The sequence below is a fragment of the Leptopilina heterotoma genome, unplaced genomic scaffold (genome assembly GCF_015476425.1).
Source record: "Leptopilina heterotoma isolate Lh14 unplaced genomic scaffold, ASM1547642v1 Lhet_46, whole genome shotgun sequence".
Taxonomy (NCBI): domain Eukaryota; kingdom Metazoa; phylum Arthropoda; class Insecta; order Hymenoptera; family Figitidae; genus Leptopilina; species Leptopilina heterotoma.
The window spans coordinates 143,224-164,706 of NW_025111092.1; the positions used below are offsets into that span (position 1 = coordinate 143,224).

Consider the following 21,483-nt stretch of genomic DNA (forward strand, 5'->3'; position numbering starts at 1 on the left):
GAAATATCACAAACCTATGAAAATAAACAAAATTGCTGACGAGGGGAATCGAACCTACGACCTACGGACTAACAGACTAACGCTCTAACCACTTTGCTAACGACACGTGTGTGCAGTAAAATTTTAATATCTCAGTATCATTCAGACATACAATTATTGAGTCAAAGATGAGAAAAAAATAGGGATACGTTAGAAATAATAAATTGAAATAAAATAAATTAAACTACATTTTTAAAAATTAAATTACTTTACTTATTGCATTTAACATTTTACGTAATTCTTAAATTACGTGGTAATTTTTTAATAATTTTTTATTCATAGTAAGAAGTATAATAGTATTTTAATAGGAACCAAATTATTATTGAGATTAAAGTTTAAATTTTGTTTATAATTTTAATTTGTTTAAATAATTTATTATTTACAAAATTAGACAATTGTGTTAAATTGTTATTATTAAATTTAATAAGAATAAAAAATGAACAACTGAAAAGTAAAATATTAATTTTTTTCAATAAATTTATATTTATAAACATTTATAAACTCTTTTTATAATTTTTTTCAAGTTTATGTCAAAAAAGCAATGTTGGCAAAGAGCGTTGTGAACAATTTTTCTATACTCAGCCAGCACTTGCCGCCGTGGCTTGTCCAAGCTTTGGCGAAACAAAAATTCTGTACTGCGCCAGCACTAATTGTCGAAGCTCGGCTAGACTACGCCGAACAATCGTCTGAGTACTAAGCCAGTGGTGAGCATCGGCACTACACTGGCATTTCCCATTGGGCAGTGAAGAAAATAAGCCTAAATAGATTAAAAAATATTACTATTTAAAAAAGTTACAAGAGTTTTTCTAAGTTAACTACTGTTAACTGTTAACTGTTTAACTGTCCAGGTCACATATATTAAAAATAGGTCTACTTTTAAAAATCCAAAATTTCGAAAATTCATTACTTGAAAATTGTGGCAAATATAGAAAAATAAAAAAATACCTACTTATTTAATATTTTTCTATAAAGAATATATATGTGACCGGGTCTGAGAAAAGGGACCTACTTACCAAAATCAACTTTTCGAGAAAAACGCGTTTAAAGTTTTCTATCCAAATAAATTAGATTTCTTGAAACATTTTACATTTAAATTAACATGATGAGTGTTCTTTTTTCTTTATGTATTTTTTTATACTGAATTCGATTTTTATGGTTAAATAAATGTTCAAACAATCCTGTAATTGTTATAAACAATTTACTTTGCAAAAGTCAAATTATGGAATTTTCAAAATTAATTTAAAAGACTTCCGGATGTCCTAGAAGTCTGAAATTTTTTATGCAAGTTCAGAACTGATACAATAATGAATAATTCTGAACTTTAAAATAATCCATAGTTATTTTTTGACTTACCCAACCAGGTTGCCGATGACGGGTATACTTGGGGATCATCTTCGAGGAATTAAGTAGAATTTTTTGTAAATGGTTTAGGCATTCAATTTAAGATTTAGGGGAAATATTCTTGACACTTAGACAACCAAAAGTAATTTTTGTCTTAAAATTACTTATATTATCATAAAAAAAATTAAAAAAAATTTTTTTTTTTAAATTTGTTTAAACAATTGCAAAAAATTTTTTTAACAATCGGGACTGATTGCATTGTATTTCTAGGACCTTAAACTTTAAGAAACTATCATAAAAAAAATCGATTTTTTGGTAAGTAGGTCCCTTTTCTCAGACCCGGTCACATATGAGAAAAAAATATGTTTAACCAATTTTAAAATGCCATACAAAAATTTGACGTGGAATTGCCAATATACAAGAGATGTAAATTTAACTTTCGAAGTATACGCAGTCATGATTATACATAAACTGGGACTTGATTTTCTAAAAGTAAATCTCCTTTTGGCTTTAGTATAAAACATCATTAAATCTTAATCTTCTTATTCAAATCTGCGCAGATTTTAAACCATAAGAATATTAATGTTTTTTCGAAAACAGGTTGGATTATATTCGCCTCTGTTATATTTGTTTTTCCCTTTTTCTGATTTACCATATTTTTTTTATTTCTTTATTTTGGAGCGAATCCAAAACAGATTTTCACGTTTTGTACATATAGCTTTTCGAGAATAATTTGTAAATGCCCTAGTAGAAATTTGTCATAGTATCTTTAAGGGCACTGGACAGTTCCACTGGAAAATTTCGAGGCACTTTACAGTTAAACTGGCTAAAAACTATAAAGTGATGTCACGCTAATTTCTTCAAGTTATTGTCCAGTCAAATTTTACAGTTTCTGATCATCAGTCCTGTAGAAAAACTATACAAAATAATTCACTTGGAAATGTCAAAACTTTCTTTATATTGACGTTACGTATTAAACACGTACAAATTTGAAAATATAACGTTAAATTTTTTTGTCAACAAATTAAATAAATTAAAATTTTACGAAACTATATTTTTACTGTTGGTGTATCTATTGTTCCGTATAATAAATGATTTATAATAAATTATCTGTAAAATTATTTTTAAATAACTACATAATTAAAAAAAAATATAAAAATTACTGATTCTTGAACACATGTCATTTTTTTACATTAAACAACATTCACTTTTTCCTTTAATTAAGCACAACACTGAAATAAATATTATTATTTTATCACACTACAAACTTATAAGTAAACCCTAATATGAAGAATTAATTCAGTTCAAACGAAAAATATCTAGCGGTTTCGGGGAGCGAACTCGGGTCACACTGGGACGAAATACCTAAACGCACGCTTTACGCATCACGGCCGTTCTAGTCGATGGACGATTCCGGAAAAATAAGAACCATACTCTACCGGCAGGTAAAGCAGTTCCCTTTTTCATCTTTTCTAGCTCAACTGGCGAATTACTGGACAGCTACTGCATAACACTCTAAAGTTGAACTTATTGATTATTACTGTATAGAAGTTCTGTCTGTCCAGTTATTCTCATGGTACTGTCTAGGCGTTCCGTGAAATTATGTTTCAAAGTTTGTCGTGGCGTTAGCGCTACCGTCAGTCCAGCAACTGAACAGTGTTGTGTAGACATTTTCCATAAATACATCAGAGTATACACTGAAAGAAATAATTCGCGGGTGTAACTAGAATTATGTCTATTTTTTCCGTAAGGAATTAGTAATAAATTGTTACTGTCTACTGTCATTAATTATAGACAGTTCTGTTATTCAGATCGGAGAGCTATACATATGTCAACGTCAATTCATCAATGTAAAACATAACCTCACTTTATTGGACCAATTCTAACTTTTTGTATGTAACAGGTTTGTTAAATTAATATTTATACATATAATAAGAGTATATAATCTTGAAAAGAAATTGTCTTCTGAATTTAAAAAATTAGTTATTTTAATTAACTCAATTAATTGAAGCGAATTTTAAAAAAATTTTTTTTTTCTAAAGGAATTGTCATTAAAAATAAATTTTGATTGAAAAGAAATTTTTATTATTAAATCAAAATTTTAATATTAAATAATTTAAAAAATTTGTTATTTAGTTGTCAACAGTAAAATAAAAGAACAAAATTAAAATTATAAAAACTATAAACTGTAAAACCAAAAGATTTATTTTATAGAAAATATTTCGAAAATGTCAATACACAACTGTTTAGTTACTGAAACTGGCGGTAGCGCTAACGCCACGACAAACTTTGGAACATCATTTCTCGGAACGCCTCGACAGTGCCATGAAAATAACTGTACAGGACTTCTATGCAGTAATAATCAAGTTCAACTTTATATTTTCTTTAACAGTGTTATGCAGTAGCTGTCTAGTAATTCGCCAGTTAAGCTAGATTAAACTTCCATGACTAAAACTGTACAGTAACTTGAATAAATCTAGTCATGCCACGACAAATTTCTACTAGGGTGTAGATTTAACCACAAATGAATTACTAAGATTTGTGGGTAAAAAATTCAAAGCTTATTTTTTTAAAGATTTATTTTTTATTTATTCTATATTTTATTAGAGCTTGCGCCCTAATTGTCCCCGATCAGGGTCTGGTTTAAACCTGGTTGTAAAAAATCTGTCCGCGCATCTCGAAAAGTACCAACTTTTTGTTCGGGTTTCATTACCCAGAATGAAACTTTTACCTGGGTTGGATTAGTATTTCTATAAATTAAGGTCTTGAATTTTTTGAGGAAGTTTTGACTAGGTATTATAGCCAGGGCCAGGAATGGAAGTGAAAATTGATCAAGACCACGTTATAAAAGGATAATTTGACTATTTAGACGCTTCTTATTAATTTGTAGTGTATTTACTTATTACAGTCCGATTATAATTAAATTCTAACAGGGACTAGATAGAGCCAGGTCGAAAAATGTGTTTCATTATTAAATTGGGTCCAGATTCGAATTACTATTTACTCATTACTTTTTTTTTTGTAAATTTTGACAAAATATTTGCTTTATTTTTCCATATAGTTTTACTATCCGTGTAAGAAAACACAGACCCGGCTCAAAACGGGAATGAAACACATGGCCCGATTAGGATCTAACGTGACCCTATTTAGAAACTTGGTCCGCTATATGGTTAAACTCGGCCCTATTAGGTGCCGAGTATGGCCTAGTAAGTATTATAGACCAATTTCATGTGAAGATTTAACCTTGCCCTAACTTGGCTAAAATAGGGTTTAATAATGCCTTAGCCGATTGGAATCACAGAAAAAGTCATTTTTCAGTATAGTATAGCAATCTCGACCCAATTGAGGCTATAAATTGTTAGGCTGTGACTAGGTTTAGCCTATCTCGGGCCTACGTCGGGAAAGGCTTTTCAATATAATTCAAAGCCAGGTGTGACAATTTCTCCTCGCGATAAATAAAAATTTGATAAAAATTAGAATACGGTAATTAAAATAGTAACAACAAAAATTAATAATAGCAAAAATTAAACAACAAATAATAATCGAAATTAATTTGGATTTTTCAGCATTATGATCATTATCGTCATCAGCTTTGTCCTTTTTCTCTGCCGCACTACTATGCTATAAGTGAAAGAAGAGAAATTGACGAAGTCGAGAGTTAACGAAGGCAGTACACACAGTGTCTGTGAATCAGAATATTACATAAAGAAATTTCATAAATTCTCTTTACTAAGCTCTTAAGCGCCTCGCGCTTCGTCGAGACTCGTGTTTTTCTCCTGAAACAGTAATGAGGCGACTCGACGTAAATCCACCTATACCAACATATAACTATACACTAAGTACTCACTCCTCTTTCGAAAAAAAAAATGTCCTGCAAAAAGATGTATGAAATAATTATTTTATGCAATAAGTTTAATATTGAATTTATACGTGGAAAACCCCGATGATAAATTGCTCTTCTATTTCGAAGCATTAATGGTTTGTTTCGTCAAATAATTATATTATTATTATTATTATTAATATTTTATTAAATGATTTCATTGCATGGAATTTTATTTGACTCACTCTGCTTTTAGTCAATTTTTTTTTTGAATTTCTGCATAATTGAATTCAATTTCTAATTCTATTTAATTTGATTAATTAATTAATAATATATCCATTATTATAATAATTATAATAATTAAATGGTTGCCACAGGTCAGGGAAATAACCGGAAAAATAAAATTGGTCAGGGAATTGTATCAAAATTACAAGAAAAAGCATTAAATTTTCAAAACTGATAAAAAATTCTACTTTTAGGTGTCCAGTAATCTTTAAAAATATTTGAAATTTTTAATTCTATTAAATTTCTTTTTTTTCCGCTCTATAAACTTTCTAATCAACGAATTTTCACATAAAACATATTTTTTCTATTTTTGAAAATACACATAATCCAATTTTACAGATTTTTAAAAGGATTTCAATTTATTAATTGTAATTCATGAAAACAAAAAGTTTAACGCAATAATTTTAAAAAATAATTCAGTTCTATTTTTTAATAATGCTTAATAAAAATGACAATTTTTTAAATAATTTAAAATTTCTAAAATTCTGTTAAAAAATAATTGAATTTTCTAAAGAATTTTATTGTAATAAGTTTATTTAAAGGTAAGTAATTGAAAATATTAAAAATAATTGAATTTTCCTACAATTTTATAGAAAATAGTTGAATTTTTTAAAGAATTTAATTAAAATTCTTAAAAAGAATCTAGAAAAGTTCAACACGTTATTTTTTAACTATATTTCAGTTCTATTTATTTATTTAAAGGTAATTGAAAATTTATAAGGTATTAAAAAATTTCCTAAAATTTTAGACCTAAAAAATAATTGAATGTTTTAAAGAATTTAATTGAAATTCGTAGAAATAATTTGGAAAAGTTTGAATCATTTATTTTTAAAAATATTTCAGTTCTATTTTTTTTAAATAATTGAAATTTTCTAAAATTCTATTGAAAATACTTTAGAGTTTTAAATTAAATTTTTGCTTCTAAAAATTATAATTTCTTATTATAATTAAGTTCTCCTTAAATTTTCTTTATAAAAATCAGGGATAAATTCAATATTCTAACGCAAATTATATAATTGGATTTTTAATTACAGAAAATTTTCATTTAGCAGTAGTCATTTCTATTTACTCCGCATTTTCTATTAAAAAAATTTTTTATTTGAATGTAATTTTTATTTCAAGAAATAATCATTTAATAGAATTTCTGAATTTCTTCTAAGTCGAATATCTTCTAAATAAAAATTCATTTAAATAAAAGTTATTTTATGCAGTAACTGGGTTAATTAGAAATTCTGTTGAAAGAAAATTTTCTTCAATAAAAACTTGTTTATATTTTTAAATTCTGTGAAGTAAAAAATCAGGTTAATTTTAAGTCAATGAAAAAGAAATTAGAAAAAATTTAAATCGACTGAAAGAAAATTCTGTCAAATGAATATATTCCTAAAATATGATGATATTAATGATTTTTTATTATCATCTTTACAATTTTTTGAAAATGGAAAAAATGACCATATTTTGGAATTGTTATTAATTATAAACAATTTTGAATTTTGGGATTTATTTTCACTTTAAAACTTTAGTTGTAATAAAATTTGAAAATTTCCATCTTTTCTTTTTTAAAGACTTTAAAAGTTCTTTGAATGGAAGTTTAATTCTGAAAGTTTGGAAGAAGAAATTTAGTTCCCTTGGATTTTTTCTCCTTTTTTTCTATATATGTATATATATATATATATATAAGTTTCGTGAAGAGGAACTTTAGTTGATAATTACTTAGATTTTCAGAGATAGAAAGAGACAGAGAGAGTGATAGAGAGAGATAGAGAGAAAGGTAGATGTTATGGGACGAGTGAAGGGTAAAGCTATATAGAGCGGAGGGAGAGTCAAAGTGTGAAGTCGTGTTCAAAGTCCCCTGCACTTCGGCGCGCACCTTTCCGCCTGTTAATAACAAATGAGTTGGAGTTGCGCAACGTCGCTTTTGTTATAATTGGAAAAAAAACTTGCCGATGCCGTCAGTGTCAACCCCACTAGATTATTCATAGGATTCATTTAAGACATTTCAAACACCTGTCGCGTCACTATATATCGACATTTGTTTTCTTTTTGCGAGCAAACTTCTTTTTTTCTTTATATCGTCAATCGTAGAACCAGTGGGAAAAATTGGACCAATGTTACCAAGAGCTACAGCCAGTATTGTCCCAAGATTGCGGATGCAAAAATAAAGATTTAATTTTTAATATTGGACCAACAGTTTGGTGCAGAGTTTCGGGAATGTGAACAACTTTTCATTAATATTTGAATTTGAGGGTTGACTTTCATTTTTGGACTCGCAATCTTTAGCGAATGTTGCTCCCGTTTTGGTAAAGCTGCTCATAGAATTAGTCGAATTACGTGCCTTTTGTATTTTTCTTCATGAGGATTTTATTTGTTTCCTCCTTTGACTTTCCCTCATTGAAGTAAGATTGGACCAATATTGAAAACAGCTTTTCTAAGATATGTCCAATATTGGACCAAGATTGCGAATTTAGAAACAAAGGTTTGTGTTTGAATATTAGACCTATAGTTTGGGGCACAATTTCAGAATTGTAAATAAATTCTGATTAATATTTAAATTTGAAGCTTCATTTTGAGTTTTGGATTTGGAATCTTAGACCAATACTGCGCCCGTCTTGATAAATTTTTTCCTAGGATTAGTAGAATTTCGTGCCTTTTGTATTTTTCTTCATGAGGATGTTATTTGTTTCCTCCTTCGACTTTTCCTCATTGAAGTAAGATTGGACCAATATTGGAAGCAGCTTTTCCAAGATATGGCCAATATTGCCCCAATACTACAAATTCTGAAATCAACTATTAATTTTTAATATTGGATCAAAATTTTGGCTCAAAATTTAAATAAACTTATACAGAAAATGAGAATATTTTCCTAAAGTGACAGAATTAAAAAACTTAGAATTGGTTTTTTCTAGAAGGGTCCTAACTTGGGCTTAACCAGAATACCAGTTTTAGATTTAACATTTTATTATTTATAAATTTTCTATCCCTTTATGTACTATTTTTTGCTACTTGTTTACTTTATTTGTATAATTAAAATATTAATACATTTCCTTCAAAAAGTACAAGATTTGGCCAAGATATGACCAATATTGTCCCAAGATTGCGATTGCAGAAACCATGGTTTTCTGTTTTCTCTAGTTTCCTTTTGTGGGTGAAAATGAACTAATAATTGAAATAAATTTTACCATGATTGAACCAATATTGGTCAAAGACTGCGAATGTAGAATCTAACGCTAATAGAGTATAAATAATTGACATTGGTTTTTATATATTTGCTTTTGCACAATTGGAGTCCTGGGTCAATATTTCTGCAATGTTTAAATTCGAGAAATGGCATTGAAACTTGGCGTTGAAACGTTAGTCTAACGTTAACTAACATTAACTAACGTTAACTTTTCCACCTGGGAATTGTCAGCTTCAAAAATTGTAGAAATCAGAAAAATTGTTTTTTTTCCATATATAAATTTTAATCATAGAAATCTTAGTCAACTTTTCCTCGAATCTTTAAATTCGAAACTTATGGTTTCAATATTTTCAAACTTGGGCCTATATTGGTACTAATAGTCCATTAAGTATTAATCCAATCGCAAAGATGCGTTAGTAATTGCATTTTTTTTAAATATTGAAAACTTGTGTCGATATTTCTTCAATTTTTGCAACTTTCAGACTTGACATTTGTCTCAAAATTCGCAATCTTGGCGCAATATTAGCGAGATGAGTTAATTCAATTTTCGTGAATTCGAACTGTTTCCAAAGTTCAAGTCCTGGGACAATATTAACAGCAACAGTTACCTGAACTGTAAAGATTTGCTTTGGGTTTTTAAATTGCCAAGATAGGGCCAATATTGTTAAGAATCAATTCTAAATTATGCGAATTGTCTTAAAAATTATTATATATAGTTATTTCGTTGGTTTTTACAATCAAAAACTCGGACCAGTATTATCCCTAACAGTTTGGTTCCAAATTTCCTCATCCGGGCGCCAGGTTTCAACCAGTTCAGGGCCAATTAAGTTGTCCAGACTTGATAAAAAAAATTTTAATTAAATTAAAATTACAGTAAAAATTTAAAATACATTTTCTGTTATAGAATATACACACACAATTGTCCTGCACGTAGATGTAAATGCATGTACACAGGGCGAATCGTATAAGAGTGTGCAAACATACGAATGTTCTCTCTCTCTCTCTACATATATATATATGTAGGAGGGGAAGGATTTGGATTTATAGTGTTGTGGGGAAGGGGCGAGGGGAATGAGGGATGACAGGTCAAGCTGAGAGCGCAGAATCGCGGTGGTTGGCAATCACGCGATGCTCCTCACGTTATCTTCTTCCCTGCTTTAAAGGATGAAGCGAATGTCACGTAGTATGGGAATTTTACGGTTACTTCTATTGCAAAGAATTACAACCTCACATATATACTCTCCAGTTTTATTACCCGAAATAAAGGTGTCTCCTCCACTCGCAAATGTAATATTTTTTTTTCAAATTGAGATTGATGTTTGTGTAATTGTTTTTTTTTCATATGTATAACACAATTTTAGTTACATTTAGCGCCATTTTTTATGATGATTATAACGAAAATCTTCATCCCTTGTCCCTTGAAGTATTACTTAGGCCTTAAGGCTAAAACTGGTTTTTGATACAGACCAGGTTTAGCTCTTATTAGGCCCTATTCGGATCCTGTTAGGCACATTTTAGAGGCCGAGTTAGGAAATTAAGTCACAAGAATTAACTCCTATTTGGGCCCGATTTCAATCAGGCCAGATTTGCGCCAGGTTTTGGTTTTTCTACACGGAGTCAAAATTACATTTTTTGCAAGAATTAATCTTTTGTAGTGAAAATGAAAATCTACTAAATTGAAAGTAAAAGTGAGAATGAAAATAAAAATACGTAATCGACTCTCTGATTGTAAACTGGCTGAAAGAGGGTTGCACTTTATAGTTCTATTCAAGTTCTTCCCAACCGGTCCCAATCAGGGCCTAATCAAAATTTCAATACGATTTGATAATATAAGGTGTAAGTAATTAATTTCGAATTATAATATCACCATTCGCACATAATCTGGTGTTTTTCCCCCCATTTCCCCCCTTTACTTTATAGATTTACGTTTAGCATTATTATAATGATATGCAAATCTACAAATAGTGATTCTACTATTAGTGAAATTTTGCCTCTTGTCATCTTCTAGGGCAATATTAAATTAGCTTTAATTATTCATGCAAGTTCAACATTAACTCTGCTTATTGCACATTGTCCATTCATTTTAGGGTAATGTACATTTTGCTGTTACAATGGCTCTAAATGAAAACTGATTACCCATCATTTCTGATATTGTGTCTTTCTTTGTTACATGTATATATTGTTACATGTATATGCATATTTGTGTGAAACAAATTGATTCTGACATTAGTGGATTAAAACCGCATAGAACAATTTCTCGGTTGGGTACTTTAACGTTTTTGCTTATCTTGTAGATAGTTTTAGTGTGGAAAAAGCTAAATCTGGAATGAAACATGCCGACCGCTTTGGGCCCGACCTGGCCTTTTTTGTTCCAGGTTTGGATATGATTGTAATCGGGCCAAAGTAGGATTTTGTAATTCCTATCCGATAAGACTTTTCGTTTACGTTGGACTCAAGTCTTTTGAGAAAGTAGTTTTAAGTTTTAATTCGGTAGAATAAAAGAGTTGCCAATATTGGACCAAGATTGAAAAAATAGAAAGAAATGTTACTAAGAAAATGGATATTTGTCAACAACTCTTGTTTCATTACATAAAATAACCTTATATTTAAAATGAGGATTAAAATTTTGTTTCTTTACATTTACAAACTTGAGTCAATATTGGCAATGATCATTTTTTCAATTTGTAATCGTTCCCATTCCTTGAGAATATTTTTTGAAACTTAAGAGATTATGCATTTTCCAATCCCATGTAGAAATTTTGCCATGGCCCCGTTCTGGGAAGGTGTTTCATGCCATTTTATGGCCACCATATGGCAATGTTTATACGGGATGTATTAAAATTCAAAGATTTGCAATTATTTCTATATTCATTATCTCGGGCCAATATTGGACCAATCTAGGAACCACTACTCGTTCTAAAATTTGTCTAAACTAACACTAGTAAATGTGAAAAACAAACGTATCCTGTTTGTTTTTGGGGTAAATAGGGCTTAATTCTACGGCCCTAAGCGTGTACGATTTCTAAACTTGGCCCCTGATAGGTCCAAAATTTCCTTTTGTTTTTAATTTTTGAAATATTTTCAATTTTACCCCGTCATTATAATTTCGCCTATTATTAGTCTGATACAATAAGAAATGTTGACAGGGGCCAGACTAGAGCCAGGTCAGTGTGTGCATCCATTTGGAACCAGAGAAGATAAAATTGTTTTCGTAGTCTAATTTTGACACAGTTGAGCCCTGACATAGTCTAGACTTGGTGCCTTGTTTCAGCCACATTAGAGCCAAGTTGGTCGAAATTCGGTTCGATTATACAACCAAAAGTAAAGTTACTTTAAAATAACTTTAATATTTCTGCCGAAATTTGTAAACTTTAGTGATAATTTATAATTACAGAGTTGCCACAGGTCAGGGAAATCAGGGAATTCAGGGAAAAGTCAGGGATTTTTATTTAAGTAACTGGAAAAAATTGAATTTTGGAGAAGTTACAAACGATTGCAGAAATTCAATTATTTTCAAAAGTAATAAAATTCTTTGCAAAAATTCAATTATGTTCAAAAATTTAAAAAAATTCTCATCAAAATTCAATTATCTTTAAAAATAATAAAATTCTTCTCCAAATTTTAATTATTTTCAAAAATTTTAATAAAATTCTATGCAAAATTTCAATTATTTTCAAAAAATTTTTCTCAATTCAATGATATTCAATTTCTACAGTTTTAATAAAATTTTTCAAAAGAATTCAATTATTTAAAAAAAAATTTTTTTAATAAAATTCTAAGTAAACTTTGCAATAATTCAATTATTTTCATAATTAATAACATTTTTAACGAAAATTCAATTATTTTCATGAATAATAAAATTCATCATAGAATTTCAATTATTTATAATACAATTTTAATTGAATACCTCGAAAAATTTAATTATTCTTGAAAATTTTATTAAAATTTCTCGAAAAAATTCAAATTTGTTGATAAAATTCTTTATGATAATTTAGTTTCGAAAAACATTTATTTATTCACTAAATTATTTATTTTTGTATTTAAATAATTGAATTCTTGTAGAATTTTCCAATAAAAATTTATTTAAAAATGAATATTAGTTAAAATTTAAGATAATAATTGAATATTAAAAGCATTATAGCATGAATTTTTAAAAATACATAATTGATAAAATACATAATTGAATTCTTTCGAAGAATTTTAACAAAATTTTTGAAAATAGTGACATTTTTCGAAGAATTTACTTAAAATTGTATTAAAAATAATTGAAATCCTGTGAAGAATTTTATTAATTTATGAAAGTAATTGAATTCTTGCAATAAATTTTTTCAAATTCTTTTTAAATAATTGAAATAATGTAAACAATCTTATTATTTATGAAAATAATTGAATTCCTGCATCGAATTTTATTACATTTTTTTAAATAATTGAATTCTTTTGAGAACTTTTATTAAAAAAGTAGATTATGAAAATATTTGAATTTCAACGAAGAATTTCATTATATTCGTGAAATGTAATTAAATTCTTACAAAAAAATTAAGAGAATAATTCCATTTTTCTAGCAATTTACTTTAAATTGTATTATAAATAATTGAAATCCTGAGAAAAATTTTATAATTTATGAAAATAATGGAATTCTTACAAGGAATTTTATCAATTTTTTTCAAATAATTGAATTCATGGGAAAAATTTTATTACTTGTAAAAATAATTGAATTTATGCAACGAATTTTATTACATTTTATTTAAATAATTATATTCTTTTGAAAACTTGTATTAAAAATGTAAATTTTGAAAATTTTTGAATTTCAGCGAAGAGTTTCATTATTTGTGAAATGTAATTTAATTCTTGCAAAAAATTTTTGAAGATAATTTTATTTTTCGAGAAATTTATTTAAAATTGTATTAAAAATAATTGAAACCATGTGAAGAATTTTATTATTTATGAAAATAATTGAATTCTTGCTTAGAATTTTATTATAATTTTTGTAAATAATTTAACTTTTTTTGAAAAATTTTATGAAATTAAAACTTTTATAAAACATGAAGATATCAATCACTCCGAGTCTTCGACTCGGAGTAATTGATATCTTCATGTTTTATAATAATATTCTTATAAGTTATTTAATTTTAAAAATGTTTGAATTTGAATTCCTATGGAAAAATAATAATGAAATACTTATTTAAAAATTTAGTTATTGATGTTTGCGAATAATTTTACAATTTAAGAAATTCGTAAGTAAATGTAATAGAATGTTTTCTTGAGTATCTAATAATTTTTAGAGTGAATCAGAATATTCTTTATGGTCAGGAAAAAGTCTGGAAATCAGGGAAAAGTCAGGGAAAAATAAAATTAAATATTTGTGGTTACCCTGAATTATCTATAGAAATTTGTAGATTTTAGTTGAAGTTATGAGGGTTTTCATGGAAATTTGTAAATTTTTGTCGAAATTTATAATTTTTTGTTGAAATTTGTGTGTTTTTGTGAAAAATTCATAAACTTCTGCAGAAGTTTGTAGATTGCTGTAGAATTTTGTAAACTTTGTACAAATTTATAAATTTCGACAAAAATATGTAAATCCAAAAATTTGTGTATTTTAGTAGAAATTTGTAGATTTCTGTATAAATTTGTATAGATTATTTATAGTAGAAATCTGTAAACTTTTGTAAACACTAACACATCTCTGTACACGAATAAATAATAAAATAGAAACAGAATTTTATTGCAACCGCGTGTAAAGTGTCGCGATCAAAATACAATAAGTAATGACACATATTTCTAAGGATTAAAGAGACCAAGTTTAGAGATTATATATTCCGATGAATATTGTCACTTCATCAGTGTTGTTATAGGGTTATTATTCGCAGTATAATATAGTACTGGAATCGAGAACTAACTAAACATTTGCTTATCACTGTAAATTGTAGAACTATGTACAACGTTTGCATGCGGAGTTATGAACTAATGACATGATATCGTGTTCCGCACGCATCCATTCATTCGAATTATTCATTCACTATATATATGTATATGTATGCATATATAGAAAACCATATACCTCTTATGTACACAATACACTTTGTTATCTTAGTGTTAATTTTACATAAATGTTTATTCATATTCAACTTGTTTGTTTATTGTGTAAACTTTAAAGATATGAGAAGAATAATTTTTTTTACGGTTTGTTGCATTTATTTTAATATTGACTTCGACCCAATGGGAAATGCCAGTGTAGTGCCGATGTTCACCACTGGCTTAGTACTCAGACGATTGTTCGGCGTAGTCTAGCCGAGCCTCGACAATTAGTGCTGGCGCAGTACAGAATTTTTGTTTCGCCAAAGCTTGGACAAGCCACGGCGGCAAGTGCTGGCTGAGTATAGAAAAATTGTTCACAACGCTCTTTGCCAACATTGCTTTTTTGACATAAACTTGAAAAAAATTATAAAAAAAGTTTATGAATGTTTATAAATATACATTTATTGAAAAAAATTAATATTTTACTTTTCAGTTGTTCATTTTTTATTCTTATAAAATTTAATAATAACAATTTAACACAATTGTCTAATTTTGTGAATAATAAATTATTTCAACAAATTAAAATTATAAACAAAATTTAAACTTTAATCTCAATAATAATTTGGTTCCTATTAAAATACTATTATACTTCTTACTATGAATAAAAAATTATTAAAAAATTACCACGTAATTTAAGAATTACGTAAAATGTTAAATGCAATAAGTAAAGTAATTTCATTATTAAAAATTTAGTTTAATTTATTTTATTTCAATTTATTATTTCTAACGTATCCCTATTTTTTTCTCATCTTTGACTCAATAATTATATGTCTGAATGATACTGAGATATTAATACTTTACTGTACACATGTGTCGTTAGCATAGTGGTTAGAGCGTTAGTCTGTAAGTCCGTAGGTCGTAGGTTCGATTCCCCTCGTCAGCAATTTTGTTTATTTTCATAGGTTTGCGATATTTCTAGATTCCAATCGTTAGGTACTAAAATATGAAAATCTAATGCACACTTACTGTAATTGTTTATTATTTAATTTTTAGATGTTATAAACAATTTTTTTCTACTTCATTTACTATATCCATTGTTAGTCTCCATCTTTAATACAATTTCTTTGAGAAGAGAAATATTTTATGAATAATAAATATTTATTAATATTATTTACCATTTAGTTGTTAAATTATTTATAATTATTCATTTACGACTAATTAATAACAATACAGCATTTATTGCGGCAATATTCTCAGCCAGCACTGATCCAGTGCTACGCCAGCGCTGCCTGGCAGCACTGACAGACAGTACTTCGGCAGCGCCAGACGGCGTTATCATCCCAGTGCCATGCCAGTGCTGGCTCTCAGCCTTGCCGCCAGTGCTGCCAGTGCTGACGCAGTACTACGCCAGTTGTAAATTTCCCATTGGGGAGTGGATATCAATAATAATAAATTGAGAATAATAGAAATGTTTCGTTCTCTGGTCTTGATGTGGAATGAAACACGTGGGGAGACTTGGGTCTTACCGGGCCCTACCTGGGCGTTGATAGAAAATTATTTTATCCCGAATGAAAATAGTAGACCAAAGACGCGAGCGAATAGAGAACGCATATAAAGCCCAAAATTCGATTAATTACTTTGAACTGACTAACAGTTTTGAATTTGAATATTAAATCAGAATTCAGCCAAGATTTCAATAATATAAAAAGCTATTAATGATTTTTTTCAGTACATTTAGAATTAAAATAACTATAATTTGCAAGACTATGATGATTAGTGTAACGATTGATTCTTAACAATATTGACCAGATCCTGGCAATTTAAAAACCTAAAATAAACCTTCATAGTTAAAATACATAACTGTTGCTGCTAATATTGTCCCAGGACTTGAAGTTTGGAAACAGTTCCAATTCACGAAAATTGAATTATCTTATCTCGTCAATATTGCACCAAGATTAATATTTAACCGACTGTAGGTGCCAATATAGGCCCAAGTTTGTAAATGTTGAATTGAAAACAATGCCAAGTTTTGGATTTAAAAATATTCGAGGAAAATTTGACTGAGATTTCTATCATTAACATTTATGTGGAAAAAGTACAATTTTTCTGAATTCTATAATTATTGAAGCTGACAATATTGTACTAACTGTTATTGCCATCATTTGCCCAAGTTTCAACGTCATTTCTCAAATTTAAAAATTGCATCAATATTGCCCAGGATTTCAATTGTGTAATAACTAAAATACAAAAACCAGTGTCCATTATTTAAACTCGTTAAGAGTTAGATTATGCACTCGCCATCTTGGGTCAATATTGGTTCAATCATGGTAGCATTGCTTCTATAACACAGGACCACAAAATTTTTTTAAAAGAAAGTATTGACCAGACCATGGTTTTTATATGTTTTTTCGGTCGCTTAATTCGAATCCGAACTCAGTTTTCCGCCATCACGTTAAGTTTCTTCAAAATGGCGGATCCAATATGTCTGTCGAATTTTTTAAAAATTTATCAGATTTACTTGAAACTTGTTACTCGGGGTTTTTTGGGGTCGCTAAATACGAATTTCACCTTAGTTTTTCAAAATTCAAAATGGCGGATCCAATATGGCTAACAAATTAGTTAAAAATTTATCAGATTTTGAATTTTTAAAAACTAAGGTGAAATTCGTATTTAGCAACCCCAAAAACCCCCGAGTAACAAATTTCAGGCGAATTGGGTGAATTTTAAAAAAATCGACGCCATATTGGATCCGCCATCTTTAATTTTGAATATTTTTGAGTTTTTTTGATTGTTTAACATTATATAATATTTTTTCAGTGTTTTAAAGTTGTTTTTTAATAGAATCTTTTGCTTATTTATATTTAAATCTTGTTTACAGTCAGTTATTTTCGAAATTTATTAATTTGTGAAGAAACTTGACGTGATGGCGGAAAACTGAGTTCGGATTCGAATTCAGCGACCCAAAAAACATTTAAAAAATATAGTCCGGTCAATACTTTCTTTAAAACAATTTTGTGGTCCTGTGTAATTGGACGCTTTTTTAAAATTTTTCCATTGGATTACAGAACGTTGAATAAGACTGCTGTTTAAAGTAAAAAAAAAAAATACGATTTGGTTTGGCCAATTTCACGAGCTATACTACCATGGTCGGGCCAATATTGGTCTGAGATTGTTATAGTGTACGATGCAAACACTACTCTTGAATTTTAATAAACCCTTTTTCATAATTTAATTCTTAATTTAATGTTCCTCCCATTTAACATCAAATTTTGGGAGTGATTTCTACATTCGCAGTCTTGGGCCAATATTGGCTAAATTATGGAAAAATTACTTTCAATATTGCATTGGTTCAATCTCACCCTAGGAAGGTAACCAGAAAATATAAAAGCCTTATAAGAGAAGCAAAAAAACACATGATTCTACTAATTTTGTAAAAATGACCAATATCGGCCCAGTATTGGCTCAATATTGAAAAAATAACAACGCAAATCAAGTCTCGAATTTCAATATTAATTGATGATTTGTTTTAATTATTGAATTGTATTCAAAATTATTACAAATTAAAATTATTTTTTTTGTTTGAAAAGCATAAATTGAATTAGTAATTTAGAAATATATTAATATCTTGACTATTTTGGCGGGGGTTTTTTCTTCTTGGTTTTATTTTTAAACGCTTTTTGCAAAATGATACTTTCTGAGGAGATAATTTGCAATTAAAAATATGTCCGATGCTTTAATATTACTCTCTCGATATTGAATTACCTACTTCTGCATCGCTCCTGAAGTAACTCATTTAATTTATGACGGCGTCGCGACGCCGCTATGCCCTGATTCCGTCAATTCTAGACGGTCGGTTTAAATATACATATTATCCAGTTATTAGAATAAAATATTCAGTCAGGATGTATAATGAAAGTCTGCACCGATCAATTTTGAATATTTGCCACTCTCTCTTTTTCTCTCTTTTTCTGTCTCTGTTTTTCCCATTTTTTCTCTCCTTTTCTCTCTTTTCCTCTCCAGTACGAATTAATAAGTAGTAACTGAAATCGATACAAGTTTTTATTTCTGAAAATCAAAAAAAAAAGGAAAACTCGTCTCGTTTGTAAGAATACATTATTTTCTTTGTTTTTAGTCTACGTTTATTTAAAGGTTATAAGAAAACTTAGGTTTTTAAAAATTTTTTAACTTAATTTTTTTAAGATTCATTGAGTTCTCGAAAATAATTTATTGACAAATTTTCAAGCAATTGGAATATTGTAATATTAAAAATATTTTTATTAAAATTTTTCAAAATAATCGAGATTTTGAAGAATTTTAACTGAAAATTTTGAAAATAATTGAATTTAACGCAAATCCAGAATCAAAAATAAAATAATGGACAGTGAATTTCCAAAAGTTTTAATATTTTGAAAATTAAATGTTATAAAATATTTTGAAATTGGAAAAAAGTGAGCTCTTTTCTGTATTTTGCATAATATTGACAAAGTTTAAAAAATTTTTTGGGAAAATTCCCCAAAATCTTGGTGACGCAATTTTAAACAAAAAGTTAAATTTCCACTAAGAAAACTTCCGGAATATTCCCCAAGAAAACTCGAGGAAATTTTGCTTTAAAATCTTGTGGAATTTTCCCTTTAAAATCTTGGGGAAATTTTCCCCAAAAACCTGAGGAAATTTCCCCTTAAAATCTTGTGGAATTTTCCCTTTGCAACAATATTTTTATGAAAAATTGCAAAAAAATTTTAGTGAAGAATCTTTTTCTCTCCACTTCGTGGAAAATTTTCTAATATTTTATCACTTTTCCCCAAGTTTGTGGAAAATCCCACAAAATCGTAGTAAAAATACTTTTCCTTATAAATTTGTGGAATATACCACACAAGAAACCTCAGGGAAAAATCCTCAAATTTTTTACAGTGTATTTTTCTTTCAATCAAAGAAGGAAGATTAAAAGTAGTTTTGAATAAAATATTTTCAAATAAAGAAAAAATAACTTTTTTTGTAACTGAATATTTGTATGTATTGAAAAGAAAATGTAAAAGTAATTGTTGAGCGGAATTTTATTTTTGTTAAAATTAATAAATTATTAATAAATTGAACTTTCAATAAATTGAATTCCTCTATAAATTAAAGTTGATTTAAGGTTGTTTGAAAAAATTTTGATGCCTAAAACATTCGATAAATAAAACCCTCGATAATTTGAATTTTTTTTCATGTTCCTTGAGATTCAATTTATCGAGACCGAGAGTCGACTGTATTTATACCTCCTGATTTTCTTGTTAGAATTTTATTTTATAATTATAATTAAATATTGTAGTTTAATTTAATTTCTATTATTATTTACTAATTATTTTTTATTATAAACTGTTCATTATTTTTCACTATCTATTATCTATTATTTATTTTATTATATATTTTTTATTTATTTTATCATTTATTTATTGTTATTTTTCATTATTCGACTCAAACTTCTATTGTTCTTCAATGAGATATTGAGTTAAATTATTTTATATTATTGACGAATTTTATTTTTAAAAAAGATAATTTGTCGAATGCTATTACTTTTAATATAGCATTTATTCCTTTGGTAAGAAACTTATTTTTTTTTAATTTTGTTAATTTCTGATATTTCTGTACTGAATATATTATACCTTGATACTGTATTTGATAAACTCCCTGAAGAGGAAATCTTTTCGATTTCCTCTTTGACTGATTTTTATTTTCTTTTTACTTTTCATGAATTCAGACAGTTGATAAATAATGAAGACATTCGAACAAAAATTGGTTTATTTTAATTGAATTAATTTTTTATTAAAATAAATCAATTTTTGTTCGAATGTCTCCATTTATTTATCAACTGTCTAAAATAAATGTTGAACGTCAGATAAATAATTTATTAACAAAAAAGAAAAATTTCCAAAGTTGTAAAAAAATTCACGAATGAATCGTTTGTCTTTTCAGAGTCGAATATTGGAAGATGCATCCATAATGTGTAATTCCTGGTCACCGAGGCACAATGTGAGTACACCAATATAAAAATATTTGTCTGCTTCTTGTTTTTTCCTTTGATTTTCGTTTACTTTTTCGCTTACTTAAAATTATGCCCTGGTAATTATAAATTAGTTTATTAGAGGGGAAAAGTTTTTTGAGCTTTATAGAGAAAATGAGGCTTTGAGATGCTCTCTCTCTCCCGAGAATTAGGATAAAGATGAGCGGGGTTTTTGGTTATATACACAAATATATATAGAGAGAGGCCTTGGAGAAAAGAGGCTGTAAGCCGTGTAGCAAACGTCCCATAATATTTATGCTTTACGGAGCCACGTAGTTACCGTGTAGAGCACGCCCCACATAAACTCGCTAACTCGTGGTTACGATTATGGGCAGAAGTAAATTGATTATTTAGATATACGATGAGGTGGCACGGGATAGTTTGAGTGCCATAAAAAGAGTCAAGTGTCACTTACGTTTGCCGCATGGATACAAGAGAGTGAGAGAGGCCATCGCCAAACATATATATGTATAGACTCTTCTCTCGCACAGCTGTGGTCGCTCCTGTTGATGTCGATGATCGTGTCGAAAACTTCTCATACAACATTTTATAATTCTCATATCACACTCAACTTTACCCAAACGATCATGTTCGAAAAAGAACAAAATTGGTCAAGTCACCAACGTTGACAACGTTCACTTTTAAATTAATTATTATTATTAACAATTTTAAATTACTCGAATAATTATCTAATTTATTTAAACATATTAACATTTTTAAACATTGTCTTCAGGGCTCGGATTGTGCGACTTTTTCGACTTTTTT

General features: G+C 28.2%; 1 protein-coding gene across 1 annotated transcript in view; it reads left to right on the plus strand.

Annotated features, from left to right (window-relative positions):
* Nucleotides 1-21,483, plus strand: part of LOC122507287 (inhibitory POU protein) — a 120,447-nt gene that overhangs the window by 63,196 nt on the left and 35,768 nt on the right. The window contains exon 2 of the mRNA XM_043619897.1: nt 20,631-20,687. Coding sequence (XP_043475832.1) covers nt 20,631-20,687 — 57 coding nt within the window. The remainder of the gene's footprint in view (nt 1-20,630; nt 20,688-21,483) is intronic.